Source organism: Scylla paramamosain, chromosome 8 (genome assembly GCF_035594125.1).
Source record: "Scylla paramamosain isolate STU-SP2022 chromosome 8, ASM3559412v1, whole genome shotgun sequence".
Lineage (NCBI taxonomy): Eukaryota > Metazoa > Arthropoda > Malacostraca > Decapoda > Portunidae > Scylla > Scylla paramamosain.
Window position 1 is genome coordinate 14,943,414 of NC_087158.1, and position 26,467 is coordinate 14,969,880.

The window sequence follows — 26,467 nt, forward strand, 5'->3', positions numbered from 1 at the left end:
CGGCGAGCGGCTGGCTGGCTGCAGTGTTTTGGTCAGCACTGGTCAATCTTGCCCTACACGCTCTATTAACCAGTGTTTCCGTCTTCCCGACATCTTCTTCCTGCACCAAGCACCGTCAAGCATCACCAGAGAGGCACGAGTACGTAAGGTGAGTCCAGCAGGGCCAGTCTCTCCTCAGTCAGCCTTACTGCCTTCACAACACCCTAATCCTCCCTGTAATGTCTTGTATTCGTTTATTTAGGATTCATTATTCGTTATTTAGTTTCTTTAGGGGTTAATTATTTATATTTAGGTTTTGTTTACGTCTGAGTCTGGAAAGAGTTGGAAATTTATTCAAATATTTAATGTTCGCCAATATGTAAACAAGCTGTCAGCTGTGTTATTAGCCATTATTTGCCTCGTCTCTCATTTATTGTAAGCCTAACATATCACAAGATGGATCCACATGTCTAGCCTTCATATCCGCTGGTCAGATATATCCGTCATTGCCTGGTTTTGGTGTTATATAGGAATAAATAAGGCAACATGGCCGCCGGCTCTCCCACTGAGGTCGCCGCCGAGGGCCGCCATGATGGACTGGCACCTGTTCCGGCTTGTTGGTTCCAATATTTTTTTTAATTTTTCTGAATTAATTTATTTGGCTTCTATAGTAAGATTTTATGGTTTCTAAAAATATTTCGTTGCTTTTGAAGTGTTTTTCTTGCTTCAGTTAAGTAAATGTGCTGAATTTGGTGTTGTTTTTTTTATGTAAATAAGGGGCAGTTTGTACGGTGAAATTTACCCAGCCTGGTTTTTGGCTTTTTTGTTTGAGGCTTTAATGAAGATTTTATTGTTTCAAAAAATCGTTTATGATTTTTAAAGTATGTTGCGTTCCTGTTGAGTTAAGTATGTGGAATTTGAATAGGCTTATTGTCCCGTTGAAAGTGGTTATTTTGTCATTTTTTAGCTTCTTTATTTTTTTATTATAGCTTGTAACTAAGTGTGCATTATTTTATAAAATAGTTCAGATTTTTTAAAATGTTTTTTTACCAGTGTAAAGTGGAATAGGTGGACTTTTCAGTGTTTTTAATGGTGTCAAAATTTCCAACACTTTTTCCATATTTCACATAATATTTCTTTATAACTACTGAGACTGGAGGTGTTTTGATATTGTGAATATTAATTAAAGTAATTGTCAAGTCAGAATATATAATGCATTCGAGCCTAGCTTCATTTTTTCTATGGGTCAATTTCAAAATGAAATAAGTTACGTACGTATGGCAGCGGGGCGCCGGCACCTCGCCTGTGACGTCATCAGGGATTCGGGACTCGGTCTGCTCCAGTGTCTCCTCAATATTTACTGTAATTTCCAGTGTTTTCCAAGTGTTTCCAGCTGTTTCTAAAGTCAGGCGTGTAGATAGTTGTAGTAGAAGGAAGAAAATAAGAGAAATGAAAGAGGAGAAGGAAGAAATAAAAAGAAATGGAGGAGGAGGCAAAACAGTTAAACAATATTTAGCTTAGTTTCCCTTGCTGCGCTGCAGTTCTCTGTAATATTTGGTGTGTTTTGGGTGTTTTACGTGTGTAGGATGTATGTAGGAATGTTGTGGGGTGTTTAGAGTGTGTTTTGGTGGTGTTTAGGTGTGTTTTGGGTGTATATTTGCTGTTATCATTGTGTTTTGGGTGAATTTTGGGTGTTTTAAATGTGGTTTAGGATGTTTTTAGTTATATTGTAAGTGGTTTGAGTCGTGTGGGGTGTTTTGAGTATATTGTGGGATGTTTTTGTGTGTTATGGGTGTGTTTGGGGGTATATTGAGGTGTAGTGAGTTTGTTTTGGGTTTATTTTCTGTTTTAAGTGTTTTGGTGAGTTTGGGTGTGTGTGTCGGGTCTTTTGAGGTGTATTTGATTGTGTGCAAGTAGTTTTGGGTCTTTAAGGGTGTGTTTGTGGCGTGATTGTGGTGTTGAGTGGTGCTTTAAGTGTGTTTTGGATGTTTTGATGTGTTTTGGGTGTGTTTGATGAGTTTTGGGGTGTTGTAGTGTATTTTGGGTGTTTTAAATCTTTTGAGTGTGTTTGGATGAGTTTTAGGTATATTGGGGTGCTTTGAGTGTGTTTTGAATAAATTTAGCGTGGTTGGGGTGGGTTATTTGGATGTTTTTAGATGTTATGGGGTGTTTTGAGTGAATATTCAATATTTGGTTGTGTTTAGGTGAGTGTAGTGGGTATTTTGGGGGGGGTGTGATGTGTTTTGGTTGTGTTTTGGATGTTTTGAGTGTATTTTGAGTGTGTTTTGGTAAGTTTTGTTGCTTGTAGGGATGTTGAGTGATATATATATATATATATATATATATATATATATATATATATATATATATATATATATATATATATATATATATATATATATATATATATATAATGGGGAGGCAATGAGAAGAGGGACAAAAGAACATGGGATGCACTGCCTGTGTTCATACCGGGATCTGATGTCAGTTCTTGTGAAGGGCCAGAATGCATATTCCTGAAGTCTGGAAGGAGTCGTCTGCCAGCCTGTACGGACACTAGGCTGTAGCTCCAAAACTAACTGTAGGATTCTCTCTAAAATAGTCTCATTGAGATTCTCGCACAAAATTACCTATACGTAACTTAATCTAACCTAACCTAACCGCTACAAGAGTAAATGGGCCGAAACATTACCAGACTTCAGGAATGTGCCTCCAGAGGGATACGGGTTAAGGTCGCTTCACACACATCAGTGCCGTATTCGTTCCGTGCTGTTCAGTGCTTCAGTGTCAGTAAAAAAAAAATTCTTCATTTTGGAATTCAGCGGAAGCATTTACACACGTCCAGCGAAGTACCGTGTTTTGACTGAAGTGATTGTTACGTCTGCGTTCCGTGAAATGGAATATCGTCGTCACTGGTATTTTAAAAATTTTCACGGATGTCGGACAAGTGTTTGAAATAAAATAGAAGAAATTGAAATGGTGATAAATACTCTTTTTAATTGATGTAATTAATCACATTGTACATTATACTTACCACAACACACCACATCACACCACACCACATCATAACACACCACACCATACCACACCACACCACACATCACTGAGCAATGTCATCAAACAGTTTTTGGACATTCTTAAGTACTGGAAAATTTTTGTTTCATCATTAATTAATTCCTCATACAGAGTAGCAAAATTTCCTTCAGTTTCTCTTTTTCTTCCACTTTTCATGTACCCACTTTTCTTTTCTTTATTTTTTGTTAAGCAAGCATCTTGCTCTTCATCAAGAATTATGACAATCATAGCCAACTCCACGTCTGAAAGGATATGTGTGCATATCACTGACACTAAACCTATCCGATACTAATAAGGCACTGATAGGTGTGAAACCACCTTTGAGTGTACTATTCAGATAGTGTACCCACTATCTGCCAATTTCACTGGGACAAAAGCACAATTAGATGATTGTTAAGAAGAAGAACAACAACAACAATAATAATAATAATAATAATAATAATAATAATAATAATATAATAAAAGGAGTTAAGCCATCTTTATAGTTAGCTAGATTGATATTATCATTATTATTGTTATCATCATTATTACATATCAAGGTATTGTGCCATTATTATTAATAATATGTTATTATTATTATTATTATTATTATTATTATTATTATTATTATTATTATTATCATTATCATATTTCAGCTATCCAACATCAGAACAGTATATGAATATGGCAAATGCTGTTTTGACATCATTTCCTGCCATCCTGAGAAACAGTGATCTCGAGGAGCATGAATTGCAGCTGCAATGGAAATTGCGCATCCAGCGCAAGTTTCAGAATTCAAGAAAGAGGCAGGATTCCTCAGTGACTGAGGTGACGTCAAGGAAAAAGAAGATCCCTTGCATAGCGCCAAAAGAGACTACGTGTCCACTGATGTGTGGAGTAAAGGCTTACCTTCCACCAAGGCCCCATTCAGAAGATGATGAGTCATTAGAGAGACATAGACAGTGGCTTGCTCTACATTGGATGAAAAAAGATCCTGAGTTAGATAAGGTATGTGATATTTGTACGCTTGATTTATCTTTTTTTTTATATTTCAGAGACTTCTTTACTGGTGTTGTTTAAAAATACCTGCTCTTATGTAAGCAACATTTTCTTGCTGTGAGCCACTTTCTTTTGTTTTATTTCCTTGTTATGTTTTCCTCCTCGTTTTTTTTCTCTTTTCTTTAATTTGTTGTTATTTCTTGTTCCTGTGTTCTTCTCTCTTCTCTTCTCTTCTCTCCCTTTTTCTCCTTCCCCTATTCCTCGTTTTATCCTTTGTGCTCTCTTACATTCAATAATTGCCATTCTCAAAAAAAGAAAAGCAGTTCCTCTATATATGGAAACCTTACTTGAACTCTATGACAACGATGAAAGTCAATGTGAGTAATGTCTAGTTCAATTTGTTCATTTCAGTAGCTGGTAGCAATTTAATATATGTATCTTTTCATCATTAGCAATGCATCTTTCACTTTTATAAGCCTAGTATTCATGAAACTATGCTGCATGCAAAAACCAAACATTGTATTAAGCATGACTTATCTAACTGTAATGCTTGCACCAATTTCTATAAAGGTACTCATTTAATTGTTAAATTCCTGCTCTTCTATCAAATTTTTGGCTGAGTGCTATGGCTAAATAATTATTTGCAGCATAAGTGATGTTAAAGATTTTAATAGGTGTAAAGCATCTCTCTCTCTCTCTCTCTCTCTCTCTCTCTCTCTCTCTCTCTCTCTCTCTCTCTCTCTCTCTCTCTCTCTCTCTCTCTCTCTCTCTCTCTCTCTCTCTCGTAAGGAAAGACATTATTTCTAGTGTAAATAAACCCAATAGGCTGTCCAATTTGAAATTTAAAATGCAAATATTATCAATCTTTTTAGAATTGTTAGCTGCATCCTCTTCCTTTGCAGTCCAATAAGACAGGTCACTAATTCGTGTGGAGATAGAATTCTTGGAGTCACCTTTGCCAGCACTAGCGCAAGTGCAAACAGTCTGATAAAGGTTTCTTCCATGGTTGTGATGAAGTTCAGGACTTCTCACACTGTTTTGGTGGATATGATGAGAAGAATCGGGAGTTCGGAACATCAGTGCGTTATGTCGGGGCATGTAGGTTCGGCTGGGGTTTTCTTTCTTTCTTTTTTTTTTTTTTCAATCAGTACTCATCATATTCTTACGAGGACTTGCTAGACGAAGCATTACTGCATTATGATATTACCCAAATAGTGTCTCAAGTAAAAAACATAAACCGCATACTTGTACAAAAGATTTGCTGCTGTGACACAAAGGACAAAAATCATTAGTATACTGATCGTTCTGAGCATTCAATCAAAATGCTTGTCATTCATATAATTAGTAGAACCATCGAGGAGCTTTATTTTTGTTAATTCTTATGTGATAAAGCAATAATTACAGGAGGCTTTTAAAAGATTGGTACTCAAATTAGTGGACTGTCCTATTGGATGTGACCATATCTTCACTTTTTCCTTACACAGTTAATTTTCTTTTGTTTATTTGATTTACTTATTATCATATTTATTTATATATTTATTTATTTGCACCAGATGCTTGCTTAGTTATATTGGGGTTACTTCACCTGCTTGGAGAAAGGAAAGACTCCATTTTTGCTTAGGTTAAATTTCAGTACCTTTGATTTTAGAATGGTGTGTATATATTGAAATTTCTGAATATATTATCACCTTAAGATATACATCTACATATAAACTTTATTTTAATGTCAAAATGTTATTAATGTTTTCATTATTATTTCTTCCTTAAGGTACCAGAAGAAGAACTAAGAACAGGGCAGTCTAGTGTGTATTTGATGGTGCACCTGTAGCTGAACCAACATGTATTTCTGTGGCTGTAGTCTCATTGGTAGCAGGGCTTTATGTGTTTAATATTGAACATCCAAAAAATTGTGGCAACTATTTTAGTTTAAGAAAATAAAAGGACCAAGCTAGATAAAATTAGATCGTGGAAAGAAGTACGAAGAGCCAGGTTCTCAAATAGATGGATAACTTGAATATATTCAGTTATAGTGTTAGTGCAGAGTCGATAGAGGGCTTTAAGAGAGGATTAAAAAACATTTATAGACAAGGATGATAGGTAAACATATAGAGACACATTGGCATGTGTTGGCGAATGATCTTGTAACTACTTATGCTCTTACTTGGTTTACTATCACAAAGTATTAATGGCCAGAACTCATTCCAGAAGCAATGAAATTGTGGTGAAAGTAGGATGTGGTGAAGATAGTGATAAAATGATAGAGAGTTACTGAAAGTGAAGATAATCACTGATTGAGGAGTAAGACAAACAATAATGAAAAAAATAAATAAATTGTGGTAACGTAACAGTTTGTAGTTGAGTAGGTAGTATATGATGTTGTAGAGCATGATGTAAACCATCATACTCTACAACACTGGGAATATGATTTTTGCATAGTATCTTACTGGATTCTAAGAAACTTTATCTCTGAGTTTCCGTGGGAAATCCATAGTTTTTGAAACAGGCATGGGCACTACCCCCAAAAAAATTCCCTGGACTCGATCCTGTAGGATAGGTTAGGTTAAGTGAAGTTAGATTAGTATCCCAGAGAGGGTCCAGGGGGGCACAGCCCCTGGCTAGTTTAGGTTAAGGTTCTAGGGACAGATTAACAAGATTTCTACTCTATTAACAGAGGAACACTTCAGAATTCAGCTAATTATCTCTGTGGCTTCTGAGAAAAAGGTGATGGTGAAAGAGCAATGCATTTCTGAATACAGACAAAAGAGGTAGATAGGAGAGCCACTCATAACACAGAGGTCAAGTTGATAATGATACAATATGACTATGTAAAGTGCATTAAGATTGTGACTGCTTTGATTAGTACAGCTTACCTTGATATTATAGTCTCTTATATGTTTAAATGAGGATTTTGAAAAACTACACTCACAAGTGAAAGGTATCATCATTTTTTTTTTTTTTTTTTTTTATCGTAGGTTAATTTTTGATGAGCAAGATTACCTGTGGTTGCTAAAAATAAAGTTACATGTGCCATTAGCAGTCAAAGGGTTAAGAGACAAGTATCAAGGCAGCTCAGGAAATAAATTGGTTTTACAACCTTTGGAACACTTCTAATATGTACAGTGATTAAATATACCACTTTTCCCTTTTTCCTTGTATAGGTTTAATAGGGACCCAGAAGTAAGTCTCTCTCTCTCTCTCTCTCTCTCTCTCTCTCTCTCTCTCTCTCTCTCTCTCTCTCTCTCTCTCTCTCTCTCTCTCTCTCTCTCTCTCTCTCTCTCTCTCATCTACTTTACAGGAAGGCAGAATTAACCATACATCCTTTTTTTTTTTCTCTCATCTGTCTTTTAAGGATCAGGAAGTGAATCAACCTCATTTTCATTACATTATTATTTTTGAGATGTTGTCTATTTGTTTCCATGTACAAAAGCACTGTACCATTCTTAATACAGTGATCCTTGTTTTACAGGGGCCGGTTGGTGTACTTCTGTTTCCTGTTGTTGGGTCTGGGAACACTGCTGCCATGGAACTTCTTCATCACTGCACAATCAGTAAGTGCATAGCTTCTGACACTCACTTTCTTGGTGGTTTGGAGTTACTTGATGCACTTATTACTGACCCCCATGTCACAGTTAAGAGGAGTTATTGTCCCTCTGTTTTGTTCTCCATTAATTGGTGAAATATTCAGGCTCCTCACTACTGGATATTAAGTGATAGTAGTATGATAATTCTTTTATTTGTAGCGACAGTGCACTCAAAGTTAACCAAGGTCCATTCTGGTCATAGCAATCTTGGTTTGACTAGTAATGTGTTGAACATGTAAGAGGGGCCCCAAGTCAAAAAAAAAAAAAAAAAAAGGAAAAAAAAAATAATACTGAAGTGACAGTTCCTAAAGAAAGGTCAAAAGAATCATTCAAAATTAGAGGATAAGTGTCTTAAAACCTCCCTCTTGAAAGAATTTAAGTTTTAGGAAGGAGAAAATATAGAAGTAGGCAGGGAGTTTGAGAGTTTACCAGAAAAAGGATGAATGATTGAGAATACTGTTATGGTGATTGTCCTGCCAAGGGTACAATCCTTAGTGATGGCCTCTCATTGCTAATTTAACCCACTTTCAGATCAGCTTCTCTGTATTAACAGTGGTGCTCTTTGCAGACCATTACTTAAGTTCATGCATACATTCATGGGTGGTATGACTTACATGTACAGAAGTAACACTGATATCCTATTTACAATATTGATTAATTTTCAGTACTGGGATTTCAAGCTGGAAAACAAAACAGCCAATGGAACACGGACGCATTTACAAGACTTGTACACACCCATGCAAGTCTGCCTTTCTCAGATACCCAACTTTATATTCCTATTTATTAATGCACTCTTCAGTCACAAGTGAGTAACTGGCATAGTGCTCTTGCTTTCCTTTACGTTGTATAAAGTATTCCTTAATGTATAGATGAATGTAGAGTAATTATTGTTCTGCTGTAGATTTTGTAATCATGATTAATTTTCAACTTTTCACATACTACAATTTTGAGAGTTTTACCAATTTTGTTTTATATATCTGGGATTCACAAAAAGATCTCAAACTCATTTCATTGCTTGATTTTGGACATGCATAAAGTTATCATATCCCTATTGTTTGCATTTCTGTGTTAAGATATTATTCAGGTAATGTGCATAGATAGTTACAGTGTGAGCTGTGAGTGATGAAACCTGTGCATAAAAATGCATTCTTTTCTGATTGACAGGATCCCCCAGCGAATCAGGCTCCTGGCTTCCTTGACGTTAATGATCCTGCTTTTCTGCATCACCACTGTATTCACCCAAGTGGATACCAGTGAGTGGCAAATTGGCTTCTTCGCCCTAACCATGACTGTCATCATCCTTATCAACAGTAAGTGAGACTGTTGGGAAGACACTTCATGTTATCAAAAACATTGCCATGCCAGATGGTGGGCCACATATGTGTTACCACTTATAGTTCTAATGGAAGGAAACTAAATATGCAGACTTACATTTCTTATTTGAAAATTTTGTAAAGTATGTATCCTCAATTTGGAATGAATTTGACATTATGTAACAGTATGTATTTTATTTTTTTTAAATGGAAATACTTAAATGCTGCATGAAATTGTAGACAGTGCTATGCAACCTTTACTTACCATCATCTATTATTTTATCTATTTCTCTATTTATTTGCATCATCTATGTAATTCATATCAACACTACATATGTGTCAGTATTACCATGCCACATCATCCACAGGTGCTGGTGCCATTTTTCAAGGTGGCCTGTTTGGTGTGGCAGGAATGTTTCCCGAGAAGTACATAACTGCTGTGGTGTCAGGCCAGGCCCTTGGAGGTGTGTTTGCTTCAGGTGCACGGATTGTATCTCTCTCAGTGGGAGCAAAGGATGAAAATTCTGCATTCATTTACTTCATGATTGCTGTCATCGTCATGATTTTCACTCTGCTGGCTTATTTATTCATGTCAAAAACAGTAAGTAAAATTACTTTTTTCTTTGTGGAAATAATGTGTTATGAGTGTACAAGTATAGCATTTCAAGTTTTTGTTTACAGTAAGTGTATTTTGTCTAAGCTCAGAGTATGCATTTATAAGAGAAGATTTCACACTATGAAAACTTAAGTTATTTAATACCTATCAGTAAGTCAGTCAGTCAGTTGGTCATTCAAGCAATTGTCTTCCAGGATTTCTACAAGCACTATACCAATTGCCAAAAGCCTGAAAAAGGATCTGATGATGCCCCTCAAGCTGAAAGGACCTTTAGTGAGCAGGTCCAGATATTTAAGGAGATTTGGCCACTGGGAGTATCCGTGTGGGGTGTATTTGCTGTCACACTTGGTGCCTTTCCAGCTCTGTGTGTCAAAATTATTTCCACTGCAGAAGATGAAACTTGGTCACGTATGTATTAGATTTATTGTATTTTGTCTTATTTAAAATTTATTAGATATCTATAAATAACTATTTCCTAAGAGTGGTACAATCTAGAGAAATGAGTGATGTACCTATTTTTCTAATGTCCTTCATGGAAATTACTTTATATATATATATATATATATATATATATATATATATATATATATATATATACTCGTATATATATATATATTTCTTCATCACAGTAAAGTACATGATGATTTTCTTGATTATTTGAAGTCAGTTTTCATAAGAATAAAAAATAATACATTTTATTTTTTTGTTATTTTAGAGGTGTATTTCCAGCCAGTTGTTACCTTCCTTTTGTTCAATGTTGGTGACTACATTGGACGTCAAGTGGCTGGGTTTATGATGTGGGTGAGTGTCTTACCTTCATTGACATTGTTTTATGGTCTTCAGACTAGATGGAGTAACTTGTAAGATGTGTAGTGTTCTGATATGACATGATATAAGGCATCAGAACTGGTAAAGAATAAAGATAATGAACATAGTGAAGAAAAGATATCTGAGTAAATAAAGTGTGAGAGACACAGTTGAAAACTTTCTCATTTAGTTTTTATAGTCACTTTTATATTTTATCCTGCCTCTTCATTCAGCAACAACGGCAGTAAGATTGAAAATAAGGGTTTTGTTTTGATGTGATAATGAAAGGCTTGTGACAGAGGACAAGGCTGAGGTGGCCAGCAGCATGATGGCAGCCATGCTGGGCCTGGGCCTGCTGACAGGAGGCCTCTCATCATTTGCCTTTGCTCTAATTAGCTAAGAACTCAACTTCCTTGTGGTACATGGCGATGACTATTGTGGGCTGATCAAATCACCCATGTATGCTTATTTGTACTGAGGTTAGAATAGCCATTGAGCTCTAAATGATAAAAATTCAAGGAATTTTTACTAGCAAGTATTAAGAAAATTGCCCATCTCACAATGGCAGATAATTTTTTTTTTCTGGTAGATTATGGTGTTCTCGATGAATCTACAAATAATTTTCACAGCAGATCAATATTTTTTTCTTTGCCCACCTCCCACCATCCATAGCATTATAATGAATTTGTGGTGCATATAAATAGGAGTCAAAATACTCAGAATGAAAGGATCTAACCAATGGAACAGGTAAGATTTGCTGCTGTTAAATGGGCATATTTCTTTATATATAGATGATGAAGTTCACGAGATACAGTAGAGGTGAACAGGGAAAACATTCAGAGTTCTTTCCTTTTCTTTACTTTATTCCTTGTAATATTTCACCTTCACAGAACGTAAATAAATACCAAATTTCCTTATGTATTTAAGAATCAGTGTAATGCCCTACCTCCTTTTTATACAGTGAAAATTAATTCTGTTTAGAGGAAAAATTGCATGACTTATTTTTACATGAATTTCAATGGACTTTTTATGTATTTATATCATGTAGCCCGGTGATGTGGCAAGCATGCTCGGCTCATACTCAAGAGAGATTGAGTTTTAATCCTCAGCTGGCTGGAGACAAAGTAAGGTTGTCTCCTTAACTCCTAAGTGATGGGTGATGCAGTGGTGTGCATCTCAGGGCTTTGACATGTGATGCATATGTGTGCCAAATAATTTTCCTGGTTTAAATCAAGCAGAGGCAAAAGAGAAATGTTTTGAGCTTTATTTGGTAACACTTATAAAGCTGCTCCCTACCACTTTTTCATGATCTTCCATCTGGTAGTCCATACAAAGTAAGAATCATGGAAGGAAGTGATTTGCCCTCATCCCAATACATGGCCCAGCACAAATGTAAGCCAATTTTGCCCACTCCCAGTAAGTGCTATTAGGCAAGGAATCACATTCATGGAACTTCTGGGCACAATGGAAGAACATTCCTTTTAAGATGTGGGGAGAGTGGTGAGGGACAGAGGGGATAAGACAAGATAGAAGCTGCAGGTGCACGAGCTGTAGCCAGTGCTATATCCAGTGTAACAAACTCATAACGACAACCACTGTTGTAAAGTGGCTGATACATTGTTATTCGACCTTTACTTCCAGCTGAACTAAGATAACAAGTCAGACAAAAACACCATTAGAAAGGAGAAGGATAGGCACTTTTTATGCTCTAAGTTTCATCATTCTTTGATCTGTATTAAAGGAAATACCAGTAAAATGGCTGGAAGGCGATTAACGAGCGAAGCCTGATATTCAATTCACTCTAGCTCAAAAGTCTGCAAGAACGCAATGGTTCTGCTGTATACCGTTGGATAGGAAATTTCATTCTGCACTCAATAATATGTGTCTGCTCTTGTTGAGACAAAAAGAAAGTTGGTTAAAATTGCAGGAAAATGACCAAATTACATTTTTGACACCTTTCTACTATTTGCAAGTTACCCATTGACTTAACCAATAGAAAAGATGAAAGCTATATCATATAAAATTGATAGAGTTGTGCTATCATATGGTGTTAATTTCGTTATGATCGGCTGCACAGTTCCAGAGATATTAGCATTTGAATAGTATTATTGTCGGGCTGGGCCAGACCAGGCTGCTCAAAATAAAATGGTAACCTCTATAGTAAACTTCACTTCGCTCATAATAACTCTTAAGAATGAGAGTGATTTTTCTCTTAAAAATGCCTGTTATTAGAAGAGATTCCACCACTAAATGCCCATCGCTTAAGTTTTAAATGTTGTAAACCCTGGTCACTTAGCAGAGAATAGGTACAAGGTGTAAGCCAAGAGTTGTGGCCTTGCAACCCAGCAAGAGTGGAAGACAAACATTCTTGCCCTTCTGTCATTCACCTATGGTCATCTGCTGGTCACCCAGCTAGCCACTCCCCTACAGAAAGAGCTCGACCAATGACCAATCTTTGGGTAGGACTGAGACCACTCATACACCAGGACAGCAAGGACAGACTCCTTGGATTACATCCTGTACATACTTCCTGCCAAATGAATAGGGGCTACAGCTTGACTGTCTGCCTTGCCACACCCAGGACTTGAACCCAAGCCTTCTCAGTTGTGAGCCAAGCGTGCTGACTACTACACTTTGCAGTGTGTGTGTGTGTGTGTGTGTGTGTGTGTGTGTGTGTGTGTGTGTGTGTGTGTGTGTGTGTGTGTGTGTGTGTGTGTGTGTGTGTGTGTGTGTGTGTGTGCCTGCATATATGTGCATGCATGCATGCACCCCCAACAATAGATTAGAGATAATCTACAAATCTTTGCCACACACGGAAAGGTAAACAGGCAAAGGTGTGAAAGATAATGTTTTCAAGAACTTGAAATATTAATACATAATGTGATGAAATGTTGAATTTTGTAATGCTATTGAATTACATAATACTCATCATTGTATTATTGTTTACTCATGACAATGATGTGCATTTCACAGTATGAATAAGGTGATTTAGATGTGTAGCTGTACATGAAGTACACAAAATGGCTCTCAATAGATAGCCTTGACAAAGCATACCACCAAAGTTGTCAAAGGTAGGGATAACTTTTTTTTAGTTAACTGTCATGATCATTTATCATCATCATCATCATATTGATCATCATCACTACCACTGTTGGTATTACCACCATCATGTTTCTCTAGCAAAAAGAGTGTTGGGATCCAGACTTCAGGAGAGAGGACTAAATTATACAAGCCAAACAAGCTTTGCAGTGTGATCCATTAACATGACATTAGAGTTTGTAATTTTTCATGGTATGTAAGAAATAAAAAGTAGATTACATAACAGAAAAGTCTTTGAATCAATCTGCTTTGAATGTTATCATGAAAACTGGTTTTCAGAGCTCAGTATATCAGTATTGTATAAAAATGCACATCACATTTTAGTCATAGTGTTATATATATATATTTTTTTTATGAAACTGTTAATTTGCACTTATGATACTAAATAATTCATGTCATGGCACAGCATTTGTTTTTGTTGGCAAAATACTGTTTGTATTATGATCTTTGTAGAAGGCTGGGTCTATTATCCATTAGTTCCATGTGAGCCAAGTAATTAAAACCATCACTTTGTCAAATGTTTGTTTTTAGTGCAATTTTTACCTGTAACTGAATTTTCTCCTTCCCAGAAAATTTACAAGCTTTGCATATTAAGCAGAAACTTGTTTATGTCAAGAAATGCTTGAATTTCAGCATAGCTTTAATATATAACACAATTATAGATAAATAGATCTGTAGTGAGCTGACACATTCAGCTGCCTGCCACAGGTATAAGAGTGCATTATTCCAGTGGACTTAGGCAGGTGCTCAGGAAGCTCACCGTCCATGTGTCAGAAAGTTGGCCTTTTTCAGTAACTCAGGGAAGCCATCCCCTGCTACACACACACACACACACACACACAAGGGGAAAAGAAAGAAAGCTGAAGAGGACCACTTGTAGGAGTGACATCAAGAAGCATAGTTTCCCCTACAAACATTTGGAATGACTTAGATGAGAGTGATCAATGCAAGAAGTATTCATGACTAAGGAAAGGTTTATTACTTCTAGGTATGGGAGATGGGACAGTTTGAGCACAGTTCCCTTATTATATGTCAGGAATAAGCACACATACACACATACACAGATATATTATCATAAAGCTCTTCTTTAATGTAATATTTGATAAAGCAATGGAAATCAAAATTAAAACTAATTGCCTTACACTATATTCTAAATTATTAATTTAGTGCCAGTTTATAACTGCCTCTTGTACCAAAAACATTGGCATTAGAATGTCAAAATATTTTGTGATAAAACTGTATCTATGTTTTAAAGAATTTCAATAAAGTTAAATGTTAATTATGTCCATCTTCTACAGTAAGTGTGTGCCCTATCTTCCTCAAAGTTTGTATCACTAGTATTCTTGTTGCAGCAACTGTTCACTGCATGTTACAATAGAGTTGAAAGTGGAGGTGTCACTAAAATATGGTTCTGTATTCTAGAATTACCAGTCATTACAATGCAGATACTTGACAGCCTTGTAATCTTTAAGGAGGAGAGCTTCTTTCACTGACTGGTTTAGCAAAGAATATGTGATGGTGGGCAAATGAAAATCATCTAAACACTTGGATGTGGTGATCATTATGCTGTAACTGGAAGATGTCCTGTCAGAGGGTTCAATCTTTCAGATAAATTTCTTGGTATTGTAAAATACAAAGCATTACATTAGTTAGTAGTGCTGAAGGAGCCCTGTAAAGGATATAAAGTTTAAGATAGTCCACTAAGGATTGGCATGAGAATGCTATGAAACTGGAAATAAGAAGCTAAGCTCCAAGAAAAGAAGGGAATAAGATAAGCTATATGGAAAACTTTAAGAAAAATGATCTAAAAAGGAGATAGAAAGCCACATTTAATGATGGGACAGTCATTGTTGACTAAACCTGGCTTAGGGCATAGTGATCATTATGACCTGATTGGTAAAATTCTCTCTCTCTCTCTCTCTCTCTCTCTCTCTCTCTCTCTCTCTCTCTCTCTCTCTCTCTCTCTCTCTCTCTCTCTCTCTCTCTCTCTCTCTTTCTCTCTCTCTCCGTAATCCATTGGATGAATTTCTCAGTATTTCAAAGCATGAAATTTTTCCACTGTATAAACAAAATATTTAGGAAGGATGAATCATCAAAACCTGTGATTAATTTTTCACATTGACCCTCTTCCGCACAGTTGCCAACCATAAGATAATGATATTAAAAACTAATTTTTAGAATTAATTCCCAAGTGTATTATATAGTTTAGAGTATTTACGGGAGAGCTGTCATTTTCTTGTTATTTCTTGTTCCTGTGTTCTTCTCTCTTCTGTTCTCTTCTCTCCCTTTTTCTCCTTCCCCTATTCCTCGTTTTCTCCTTTGTGCTCTCTTACATTCAATAATTGCCATTCTCAAAAAAAGAAAAGCAGTTCCTCTATATATGGAAACCTTACTTGAACTCTATGACCACGATGAAAGTCAATGTGAGTAATGTCTAGTTCAATTTGTTCATTTCAGTAGCTGGTAGCAATTTAATATATGTATCTTTTCATCATTAGCAATGCATCTTTCACTTTTATAAGCCTAGTATTCATGAAACTATGCTGCATGCAAAAACCAAACATTGTATTAAGCATGACTTATCTAACTGTAATGCTTGCACCAATTTCTATAAAGGTACTCATTTAATTGTTAAATTCCTGCTCTTCTATCAAATTTTTGGCTGAGTGCTATGGCTAAATAATTGTTTGCAGCATAAGTGATGTTAAAGATTTTAATAGGTGTAAAGCATCTCTCTCTCTCTCTCTCTCTCTCTCTCTCTCTCTCTCTCTCTCTCTCTCTCTCTCTCTCTCTCTCTCTCTCTCCGTAATCCATTGGATGAATTTCTCAGTATTTCAAAGCATGAAATTTTTCCACTGTATAAACAAAATATTTAGGAAGGATGAATCATCAAAACCTGTGATTAATCAAGTAATGTCAAGTATGACAAAGGTAACACTTCAAAAACAAGATCTCTACTTGTAAAACTCAATGAAGTAAAGACAGAGTTCAATATATATTATATATATATATATATATATATATATATATATATATATATATATATATATATATATATATATATATATATATATATATATATATATATATATATATATATATATATACAGAATTGAGGTACAAAAATGCATAAATCTGCTTCCAAATATATTCAGCTCCACACATAATGCCTCTCTCTCTCTCTCTCTCTCTCTTTCTCTGTCAGTAGTTGCACAGGTCTTCAAGGGTATTTTTACGGTTTTATTGACAGATTAACAACATTTGTACATTAATAACAGGAGAAACAGCATTGAAAACCCTGATAATCATCTTTATAGCTTTGAAAAACAGTCGTGAGAAGAGAGAGAGAGAGAGAGAGAGAGAGTAGGAGCATTTCAGTTGAGCCTATTCTACCCTGGTTCGTGTTTGCTGCGGTGACACGGTGCCGCATTGAGTGAAGATTGCGTTCATAATCACTTATCGGGGGTGGAGTGGGGAAAGGAGAGTCAGGAAGTGAGGATATTTATATTATTTGACATATTATTTGATAGCATGTCAACTTGTGTGTGTGTGTGTGTGTGTGTGCGTGTGTGTGGGTGGGTGGGTGTTGGATCAGTGACAGGTGGCGCTGGGGAGTTACCACGGCGAGCGGCTGGCTGGCTGCAGTGTTTTGGTCAGCACTGGTCAATCTTGCCCTACACGCTCTATTAACCAGTGTTTCCGTCTTCCCGACATCTTCTTCCTGCACCAAGCACCGTCAAGCATCACCAGAGAGGCACGAGTACGTAAGGTGAGTCCAGCAGGGCCAGTCTCTCCTCAGTCAGCCTTACTGCCTTCACAACACCCTAATCCTCCCTGTAATGTCTTGTATTCGTTTATTTAGGATTCATTATTCGTTATTTAGTTTCTTTAGGGGTTAATTATTTATATTTAGGTTTTGTTTACGTCTGAGTCTGGAAAGAGTTGGAAATTTATTCAAATATTTAATGTTCGCCAATATGTAAACAAGCTGTCAGCTGTGTTATTAGCCATTATTTGCCTCGTCTCTCATTTATTGTAAGCCTAACATATCACAAGATGGATCCACATGTCTAGCCTTCATATCCAGTGTTTCCGTCTTCCCGACATCTTCTTCCTGCACCAAGCACCGTCAAGCATCACCAGAGAGGCACGAGTACGTAAGGTGAGTCCAGCAGGGCCAGTCTCTCCTCAGTCAGCCTTACTGCCTTCACAACACCCTAATCCTCCCTGTAATATCTTGTATTCGTTTATTTAGGATTCATTATTCGTTATTTAGTTTCTTTAGGGGTTAATTATTTATATTTAGGTTTTGTTTACGTCTGAGTCTGGAAAGAGTTGGAAATTTATTCAAATATTTAATGTTCGCCAATATGTAAACAAGCTGTCAGCTGTGTTATTAGCCATTATTTGCCTCGTCTCTCATTTATTGTAAGCCTAACATATCACAAGATGGATCCACATGTCTAGCCTTCATATCCGCTGGTCAGATATATCCGTCATTGCCTGGTTTTGGTGTTATATAGGAATAAATAAGGCAACATGGCCGCCGGCTCTCCCACTGAGGTCGCCGCCGAGGGCCGCCATGATGGACTGGCACCTGTTCCGGCTTGTTGGTTCCAATATTTTTTTAAATTTTTCTGAATTAATTTATTTGGCTTCTATAGTAAGATTTTATGGTTTCTAAAAATATTTCGTTGCTTTTGAAGTGTTTTTCTTGCTTCAGTTAAGTAAATGTGCTGAATTTGGTGTTGTTTTTTTTATGTAAATAAGGGGCAGTTTGTACGGTGAAATTTACCCAGCCTGGTTTTTGGCTTTTTTGTTTGAGGCTTTAATGAAGATTTTATTGTTTCAAAAAATCGTTTATGATTTTTAAAGTATGTTGCGTTCCTGTTGAGTTAAGTATGTGGAATTTGAATAGGCTTATTGTCCCGTTGAAAGTGGTTATTTTGTCATTTTTTAGCTTCTTTATTTTTTTATTATAGCTTGTAACTAAGTGTGCATTATTTTATAAAATAGTTCAGATTTTTTAAAATGTTTTTTTACCAGTGTAAAGTGGAATAGGTGGACTTTTCAGTATTTTTAATGGTGTCAAAATTTCCAACACTTTTTCCATATTTCACATATATAATATTTCTTTATAACTACTGAGACTGGAGGTGTTTTGATATTGTGAATATTAATTAAAGTAATTGTCAAGTCAGAATATATAATGCATTCGAGCCTAGCTTCATTTTTTCTATGGGTCAATTTCAAAATGAAATAAGTTACGTACGTATGGCAGCGGGGCGCCGGCACCTCGCCTGTGACGTCATCAGGGATTCGGGACTCGGTCTGCTCCAGTGTCTCCTCAATATTTACCGTAATTTCCAGTGTTTTCCAAGTGTTTCCAGCTGTTTCTAAAGTCAGGCGTGTAGATAGTTGTAGTAGAAGGAAGAAAATAAGAGAAATGAAAGAGGAGAAGGAAGAAATAAAAAGAAATGGAGGAGGAGGCAAAACAGTTAAACAATATTTAGCTTAGTTTCCCTTGCTGCGCTGCAGTTCTCTGTAATATTTGGTGTGTTTTGGGTGTTTTACGTGTGTAGGATGTATGTAGGAATGTTGTGGGGTGTTTAGAGTGTGTTTTGGTGGTGTTTAGGTGTGTTTTGGGTGTATATTTGCTGTTATCATTGTGTTTTGGGTGAATTTTGGGTGTTTTAAATGTGGTTTAGGATGTTTTTAGTTATATTGTAAGTGGTTTGAGTCGTGTGGGGTGTTTTGAGTATATTGTGGGATGTTTTTGTGTGTTATGGGTGTGTTTGGGGGTATATTGAGGTGTAGTGAGTTTGTTTTGGGTTTATTTTCTGTTTTAAGTGTTTTGGTGAGTTTGGGTGTGTGTGTCGGGTCTTTTGAGGTGTATTTGATTGTGTGCAAGTAGTTTTGGGTCTTTAAGGGTGTGTTTGTGGCGTGATTGTGGTGTTGAGTGGTGCTTTAAGTGTGTTTTGGATGTTTTGATGTGTTTTGGGTGTGTTTGATGAGTTTTGGGGTGTTGTAGTGTATTTTGGGTGTTTTAAATCTTTTGAGTGTGTTTGGATGAGTTTTAGGTATATTGGGGTGCTTTGAGTGTGTTTTGAATAAATTTAGCGTGGTTGGGGTGGGTTATTTGGATGTTTTTAGATGTTATGGGGTGTTTTGAGTGAATATTCAATATTTGGTTGTGTTTAGGTGAGTGTAGTGGGTATTTTGGGGGGGTGTGATGTGTTTTGGTTGTGTTTTGGATGTTTTGAGTGTATTTTGAGTGTGTTTTGGTAAGTTTTGTTGCTTGTAGGGATGTTGAGTGATATATATATATATATATATATATATATATATATATATATATATATATATATATATATATATATATATATATATATATAATGGGGAGGCAATGAGAAGAGGGACAAAAGAACATGGGATGCACTGCCTGTGTTCATACCGGGATCTGATGTCAGTTCTTGTGAAGGGCCAGAATGCATATTCCTGAAGTCTGGAAGGAGTCGTCTGCCAGCCTGTACGGACACTAGGCTGTAGCTCCAAAACTAACTGTAGGATTCTCTCTAAAATAGTCTCATTGAGATTCTCGCACAAAATTACCTATACGTAACTTAATCTAACCTAACCTAACCGCTACAAGAGTAAATGGGCCGAAACATTACCAGACTTCAGGAATGTGCCTCCAGAGGGATACGGGTTAAGGTCGCTTCACACACATCAGTGCCGTATTCGTTCCGTGCTGTTCAGTGCTTCAGTGTCAGTAAAAAAAAAATTCTTCATTTTGGAATTCAGCGGAAGCATTTACACACGTCCAGCGAAGTACCGTGTTTTGACTGAAGTGATTGTTACGTCTGCGTTCCGTGAAATGGAATATCGTCGTCACTGGTATTTTAAAAATTTTCACGGATGTCGGACAAGTGTTTGAAATAAAATAGAAGAAATTGAAATGGTGATAAATACTCTTTTTAATTGATGTAATTAATCACATTGTACATTATACTTACCACAACACACCACATCACACCACACCACATCATAACACACCACATCATAACACACCACACCATACCACACCACACCACACATCACTGAGCAATGTCATCAAACAGTTTTTGGACATTCTTAAGTACTGGAAAATTTTTGTTTCATCATTAATTAATTCCTCATACAGAGTAGCAAAATCTCCTTCAGTTTCTCTTTTTCTTCCACGTTTCATGTACCCACTTTTCTTTTCTTTATTTTTTGTTAAGCAAGCATCTTGCTCTTCATCAAGAATTATGACAATCATAGCCAACTCCACGTCTGAAAGGATATGTGTGCATATCACTGACACTAAACCTATCCGATACTAATAAGGCACTGATAGGTGTGAAACCACCTTTGAGTGTACTATTCAGATAGTGTACCCACTATCTGCCAATTTCACTGGGACAAAAGCACAATTAGATGATTGTTAAGAAGAAGAACAACAACAACAATAATAATAATAATAATAATAATAATAATAATAATAATAATAATAAATAATAATATAATAAAAGGAGTTAAGCCATCTTTATAGTTAGCTAGATTGATATTATCATTATTATTGTTATCATCATTATTACATATCAAGGTATTGTGCCATTATTATTAATAATATGTTATTATTATTATTATTATTATTATTATTATTATTATTATTATTATTATTATCATTATCATATTTCAGCTATCCAACATCAGAACAGTATATGAATATGGCAAATGCTGTTTTGACATCATTTCCTGCCATCCTGAGAAACAGTGATCTCGAGGAGCATGAATTGCAGCTGCAATGGAAATTGCGCATCCAGCGCAAGTTTCAGAATTCAAGAAAGAGGCAGGATTCCTCAGTGACTGAGGTGACGTCAAGGAAAAAGAAGATCCCTTGCATAGCGCCAAAAGAGACTACGTGTCCACTGATGTGTGGAGTAAAGGCTTACCTTCCACCAAGGCCCCATTCAGAAGATGATGAGTCATTAGAGAGACATAGACAGTGGCTTGCTCTATATTGGATGAAAAAAGATCCTGAGTTAGATAAGGTATGTGATATTTGTACGCTTGATTTATCTTTTTTTTATATTTCAGAGACTTCTTTACTGGTGTTGTTTAAAAATACCTGCTCTTATGTAAGCAACATTTTCTTGCTGTGAGCCACTTTCTTTTGTTTTATTTCCTTGTTATGTTTTCCTCCTCGTTTTTTTTCTCTCTTTTCTTTAATTTGTTGTTATTTCTTGTTCCTGTGTTCTTCTCTCTTCTCTTCTCTTCTCTCCCTTTTTCTCCTTCCCCTATTCCTCGTTTTATCCTTTGTGCTCTCTTACATTCAATAATTGCCATTCTCAAAAAAAGAAAAGCAGTTCCTCTATATATGGAAACCTTACTTGAACTCTATGACAACGATGAAAGTCAATGTGAGTAATGTCTAGTTCAATTTGTTCATTTCAGTAGCTGGTAGCAATTTAATATATGTATCTTTTCATCATTAGCAATGCATCTTTCACTTTTATAAGCCTAGTATTCATGAAACTATGCTGCATGCAAAAACCAAACATTGTATTAAGCATGACTTATCTAACTGTAATGCTTGCACCAATTTCTATAAAGGTACTCATTTAATTGTTAAATTCCTGCTCTTCTATCAAATTTTTGGCTGAGTGCTATGGCTAAATAATTATTTGCAGCATAAGTGATGTTAAAGATTTTAATAGGTGTAAAGCATCTCTCTCTCTCTCTCTCTCTCTCTCTCTCTCTCTCTCTCTCTCTCTCTCTCTCTCTCTCTCTCTCTCTCTCTCTCTCTCTCTCTCTCTCTCTCTCTCTCTCTCTCTCTCTCGTAAGGAAAGACATTATTTCTAGTGTAAATAAACCCAATAGGCTGTCCAATTTGAAATTTAAAATGCAAATATTATCAATCTTTTTAGAATTGTTAGCTGCATCCTCTTCCTTTGCAGTCCAATAAGACAGGTCACTAATTCGTGTGGAGATAGAATTCTTGGAGTCACCTTTGCCAGCACTAGCGCAAGTGCAAACAGTCTGATAAAGGTTTCTTCCATGGTTGTGATGAAGTTCAGGACTTCTCACACTGTTTTGGTGGATATGATGAGAAGAATCAGGAGTTCGGAACATCAGTGCGTTATGTCGGGGCATGTAGGTTCGGCTGGGGTTTTCTTTCTTTCTTTTTTTTTTTTTTTCAATCAGTACTCATCATATTCTTACGAGGACTTGCTAGACGAAGCATTACTGCATTATGATATTACCCAAATAGTGTCTCAAGTAAAAAACATAAACCGCATACTTGTACAAAAGATTTGCTGCTGTGACACAAAGGACAAAAATCATTAGTATACTGATCGTTCTGAGCATTCAATCAAAATGCTTGTCATTCATATAATTAGTAGAACCATCGAGGAGCTTTATTTTTGTTAATTCTTATGTGATAAAGCAATAATTACAGGAGGCTTTTAAAAGATTGGTACTCAAATTAGTGGACTGTCCTATTGGATGTGACCATATCTTCACTTTTTCCTTACACAGTTAATTTTCTTTTGTTTATTTGATTTACTTATTATCATATTTATTTATATATTTATTTATTTGCACCAGATGCTTGCTTAGTTATATTGGGGTTACTTCACCTGCTTGGAGAAAGGAAAGACTCCATTTTTGCTTAGGTTAAATTTCAGTACCTTTGATTTTAGAATGGTGTGTATATATTGAAATTTCTGAATATATTATCACCTTAAGATATACATCTACATATAAACTTTATTTTAATGTCAAAATGTTATTAATGTTTTCATTATTATTTCTTCCTTAAGGTACCAGAAGAAGAACTAAGAACAGGGCAGTCTAGTGTGTATTTGATGGTGCACCTGTAGCTGAACCAACATGTATTTCTGTGGCTGTAGTCTCATTGGTAGCAGGGCTTTATGTGTTTAATATTGAACATCCAAAAAATTGTGGCAACTATTTTAGTTTAAGAAAATAAAAGGACCAAGCTAGATAAAATTAGATCGTGGAAAGAAGTACGAAGAGCCAGGTTCTCAAATAGATGGATAACTTGAATATATTCAGTTATAGTGTTAGTGCAGAGTCGATAGAGGGCTTTAAGAGAGGATTAGAAAACATTTATAGACAAGGATGATAGGTAAACATATAGAGACACATTGGCATGTGTTGGCGAATGATCTTGTAACTACTTATGCTCTTACTTGGTTTACTATCACAAAGTATTAATGGCCAGAACTCATTCCAGAAGCAATGAAATTGTGGTGAAAGTAGGATGTGGTGAAGATAGTGATAAAATGATAGAGAGTTACTGAAAGTGAAGATAATCACTGATTGAGGAGTAAGACAAACAATAATGAAAAAAATAAATAAATTGTGGTAACGTAACAGTTTGTAGTTGAGTAGGTAGTGTATGATGTTGTAGAGCATGATGTAAACCATCATACTCTACAACACTGGGAATATGATTTTTGCATAGTATCTTACTGGATTCTAAGAAACTTTATCTCTGAGTTTCCGTGGGAAATCCATAGTTTTTGAAACAGGCATGGGCACTACCCCCAAAAAAATTCCCTGGACTCGATCCTGTAGGATAGGTTAGGTTAAGTGAAGTTAGATTAGTATCCCAGAGAGGGTCCAGGGGGGCACAGCCCCTGGCTAGTTTAGGTTAAGGTTCTAGGGACAGATTAACAAGATTTCTACTTTATTAACAGAGGAACACTTCAGAATTCAGCTAATTATCTCTGTGGCTTCTGAGAAAAAGGTGATGGTGAAAGAGCAATGCATTTCTGAATACAGACAAAAGAGGTAGATAGGAGAGCCACTCATAACACAGAGGTCAAGTTGATAATGATACAATATGACTATGTAAAGTGCATTAAGATTGTGACTGCTTTGATTAGTACAGCTTACCTTGATATTATAGTCTCTTATATGTTTAAATGAGGATTTTGAAAAACTACACTCACAAGTGAAAGGTATCATCATTTTTTTTTTTTTTTTTTTTTTATCGTAGGTTAATTTTTGATGAGCAAGATTACCTGTGGTTGCTAAAAATAAAGTTACATGTGCCATTAGCAGTCAAAGGGTTAAGAGACAAGTATCAAGGCAGCTCAGGAAATAAATTGGTTTTACAACCTTTGGAACACTTCTAATATGTACAGTGATTAAATATACCACTTTTCCCTTTTTCCTTGTATAGGTTTAATAGGGACCCAGAAGTAAGTCTCTCTCTCTCTCTCTCTCTCTCTCTCTCTCTCTCTCTCTCTCTCTCTCTCTCTCTCTCTCTCTCTCTCTCTCTCTCTCTCTCTCTCTCATCTACTTTACAGGAAGGCAGAATTAACCATACATCCTTTTTTTTTTTCTCTCATCTGTCTTTTAAGGATCAGGAAGTGAATCAACCTCATTTTCATTACATTATTATTTTTGAGATGTTGTCTATTTGTTTCCATGTATAAAAGCACTGTACCATTCTTAATACAGTGATCCTTGTTTTACAGGGGCCGGTTGGTGTACTTCTGTTTCCTGTTGTTGGGTCTGGGAACACTGCTGCCATGGAACTTCTTCATCACTGCACAATCAGTAAGTGCATAGCTTCTGACACTCACTTTCTCGGTGGTTTGGAGTTACTTGATGCACTTATTACTGACCCCCATGTCACAGTTAAGAGGAGTTATTGTCCCTCTGTTTTGTTCTCCATTAATTGGTGAAATATTCAGTCTCCTCACTACTGGATATTAAGTGATAGTAGTATGATAATTCTTTTATTTGTAGCGACAGTGCACTCAAAGTTAACCAAGGTCCATTCTGGTCATAGCAATCTTGGTTTGACTAGTAATGTGTTGAACATGTAAGAGGGGCCCCAAGTCAAAAAAAAAAAAAAAAAAAAAAAAAGAAAAAAAAAATACTGAAGTGACAGTTCCTAAAGAAAGGTCAAAAGAATCATTCAAAATTAGAGGATAAGTGTCTTAAAACCTCCCTCTTGAAAGAATTTAAGTTTTAGGAAGGAGAAAATATAGAAGTAGGCAGGGAGTTTGAGAGTTTACCAGAAAAAGGATGAATGATTGAGAATACTGTTATGGTGATTGTCCTGCCAAGGGTACAATCCTTAGTGATGGCCTCTCATTGCTAATTTAACCCACTTTCAGATCAGCTTCTCTGTATTAACAGTGGTGCTCTTTGCAGACCATTACTTAAGTTCATGCATACATTCATGGGTGGTATGACTTACATGTACAGAAGTAACACTGATATCCTATTTACAATATTGATTAATTTTCAGTACTGGGATTTCAAGCTGGAAAACAAAACAGCCAATGGAACACGGACGCATTTACAAGACTTGTACACACCCATGCAAGTCTGCCTTTCTCAGATACCCAACTTTATATTCCTATTTATTAATGCACTCTTCAGTCACAAGTGAGTAACTGGCATAGTGCTCTTGCTTTCCTTTACGTTGTATAAAGTATTCCTTAATGTATAGATGAATGTAGAGTAATTATTGTTCTGCTGTAGATTTTGTAATCATGATTAATTTTCAACTTTTCACATACTACAATTTTGAGAGTTTTACCAATTTTGTTTTATATATCTGGGATTCACAAAAAGATCTCAAACTCATTTCATTGCTTGATTTTGGACATGCATAAAGTTATCATATCCCTATTGTTTGCATTTCTGTGTTAAGATATTATTCAGGTAATGTGCATAGATAGTTACAGTGTCAGCTGTGAGTGATGAAACCTGTGCATAAAAATGCATTCTTTTCTGATTGACAGGATCCCCCAGCGAATCAGGCTCCTGGCTTCCTTGACGTTAATGATCCTGCTTTTCTGCATCACCACTGTATTCACCCAAGTGGATACCAGTGAGTGGCAAATTGGCTTCTTCGCCCTAACCATGACTGTCATCATCCTTATCAACAGTAAGTGAGACTGTTGGGAAGACACTTCATGTTATCAAAAACATTGCCATGCCAG

The 26,467-nt window shown here is 36.1% G+C and overlaps 2 protein-coding genes across 2 annotated transcripts in view; both read left to right on the top strand.

Moving 5' to 3' along the window:
• LOC135102830 (equilibrative nucleoside transporter 1-like) lies at positions 1 to 13,966 on the top strand. Its single transcript, XM_064008386.1, has 7 exons — positions 1 to 148; positions 7,499 to 7,580; positions 8,279 to 8,418; positions 8,778 to 8,923; positions 9,295 to 9,527; positions 9,737 to 9,950; positions 10,258 to 13,966. Exons 3-7 carry the CDS (start codon positions 8,351 to 8,353, stop codon positions 10,404 to 10,406), a joined length of 810 nt encoding a protein of 269 aa, XP_063864456.1. The 5' UTR covers positions 1 to 148; positions 7,499 to 7,580; positions 8,279 to 8,350; the 3' UTR covers positions 10,407 to 13,966.
• LOC135102545 (equilibrative nucleoside transporter 1-like) overlaps positions 11,693 to 26,467 on the top strand; it is a 20,541-nt gene continuing 5,766 nt past the window's right edge. Inside the window, exons 1-7 of the mRNA XM_064007826.1 lie at positions 11,693 to 11,765; positions 12,696 to 12,808; positions 17,050 to 17,217; positions 17,489 to 17,610; positions 24,986 to 25,067; positions 25,768 to 25,907; positions 26,267 to 26,412. Of these exons, the coding sequence (XP_063863896.1) occupies positions 11,693 to 11,765; positions 12,696 to 12,808; positions 17,050 to 17,217; positions 17,489 to 17,610; positions 24,986 to 25,067; positions 25,768 to 25,907; positions 26,267 to 26,412 (844 nt within the window). The remainder of the gene's footprint in view (positions 11,766 to 12,695; positions 12,809 to 17,049; positions 17,218 to 17,488; positions 17,611 to 24,985; positions 25,068 to 25,767; positions 25,908 to 26,266; positions 26,413 to 26,467) is intronic.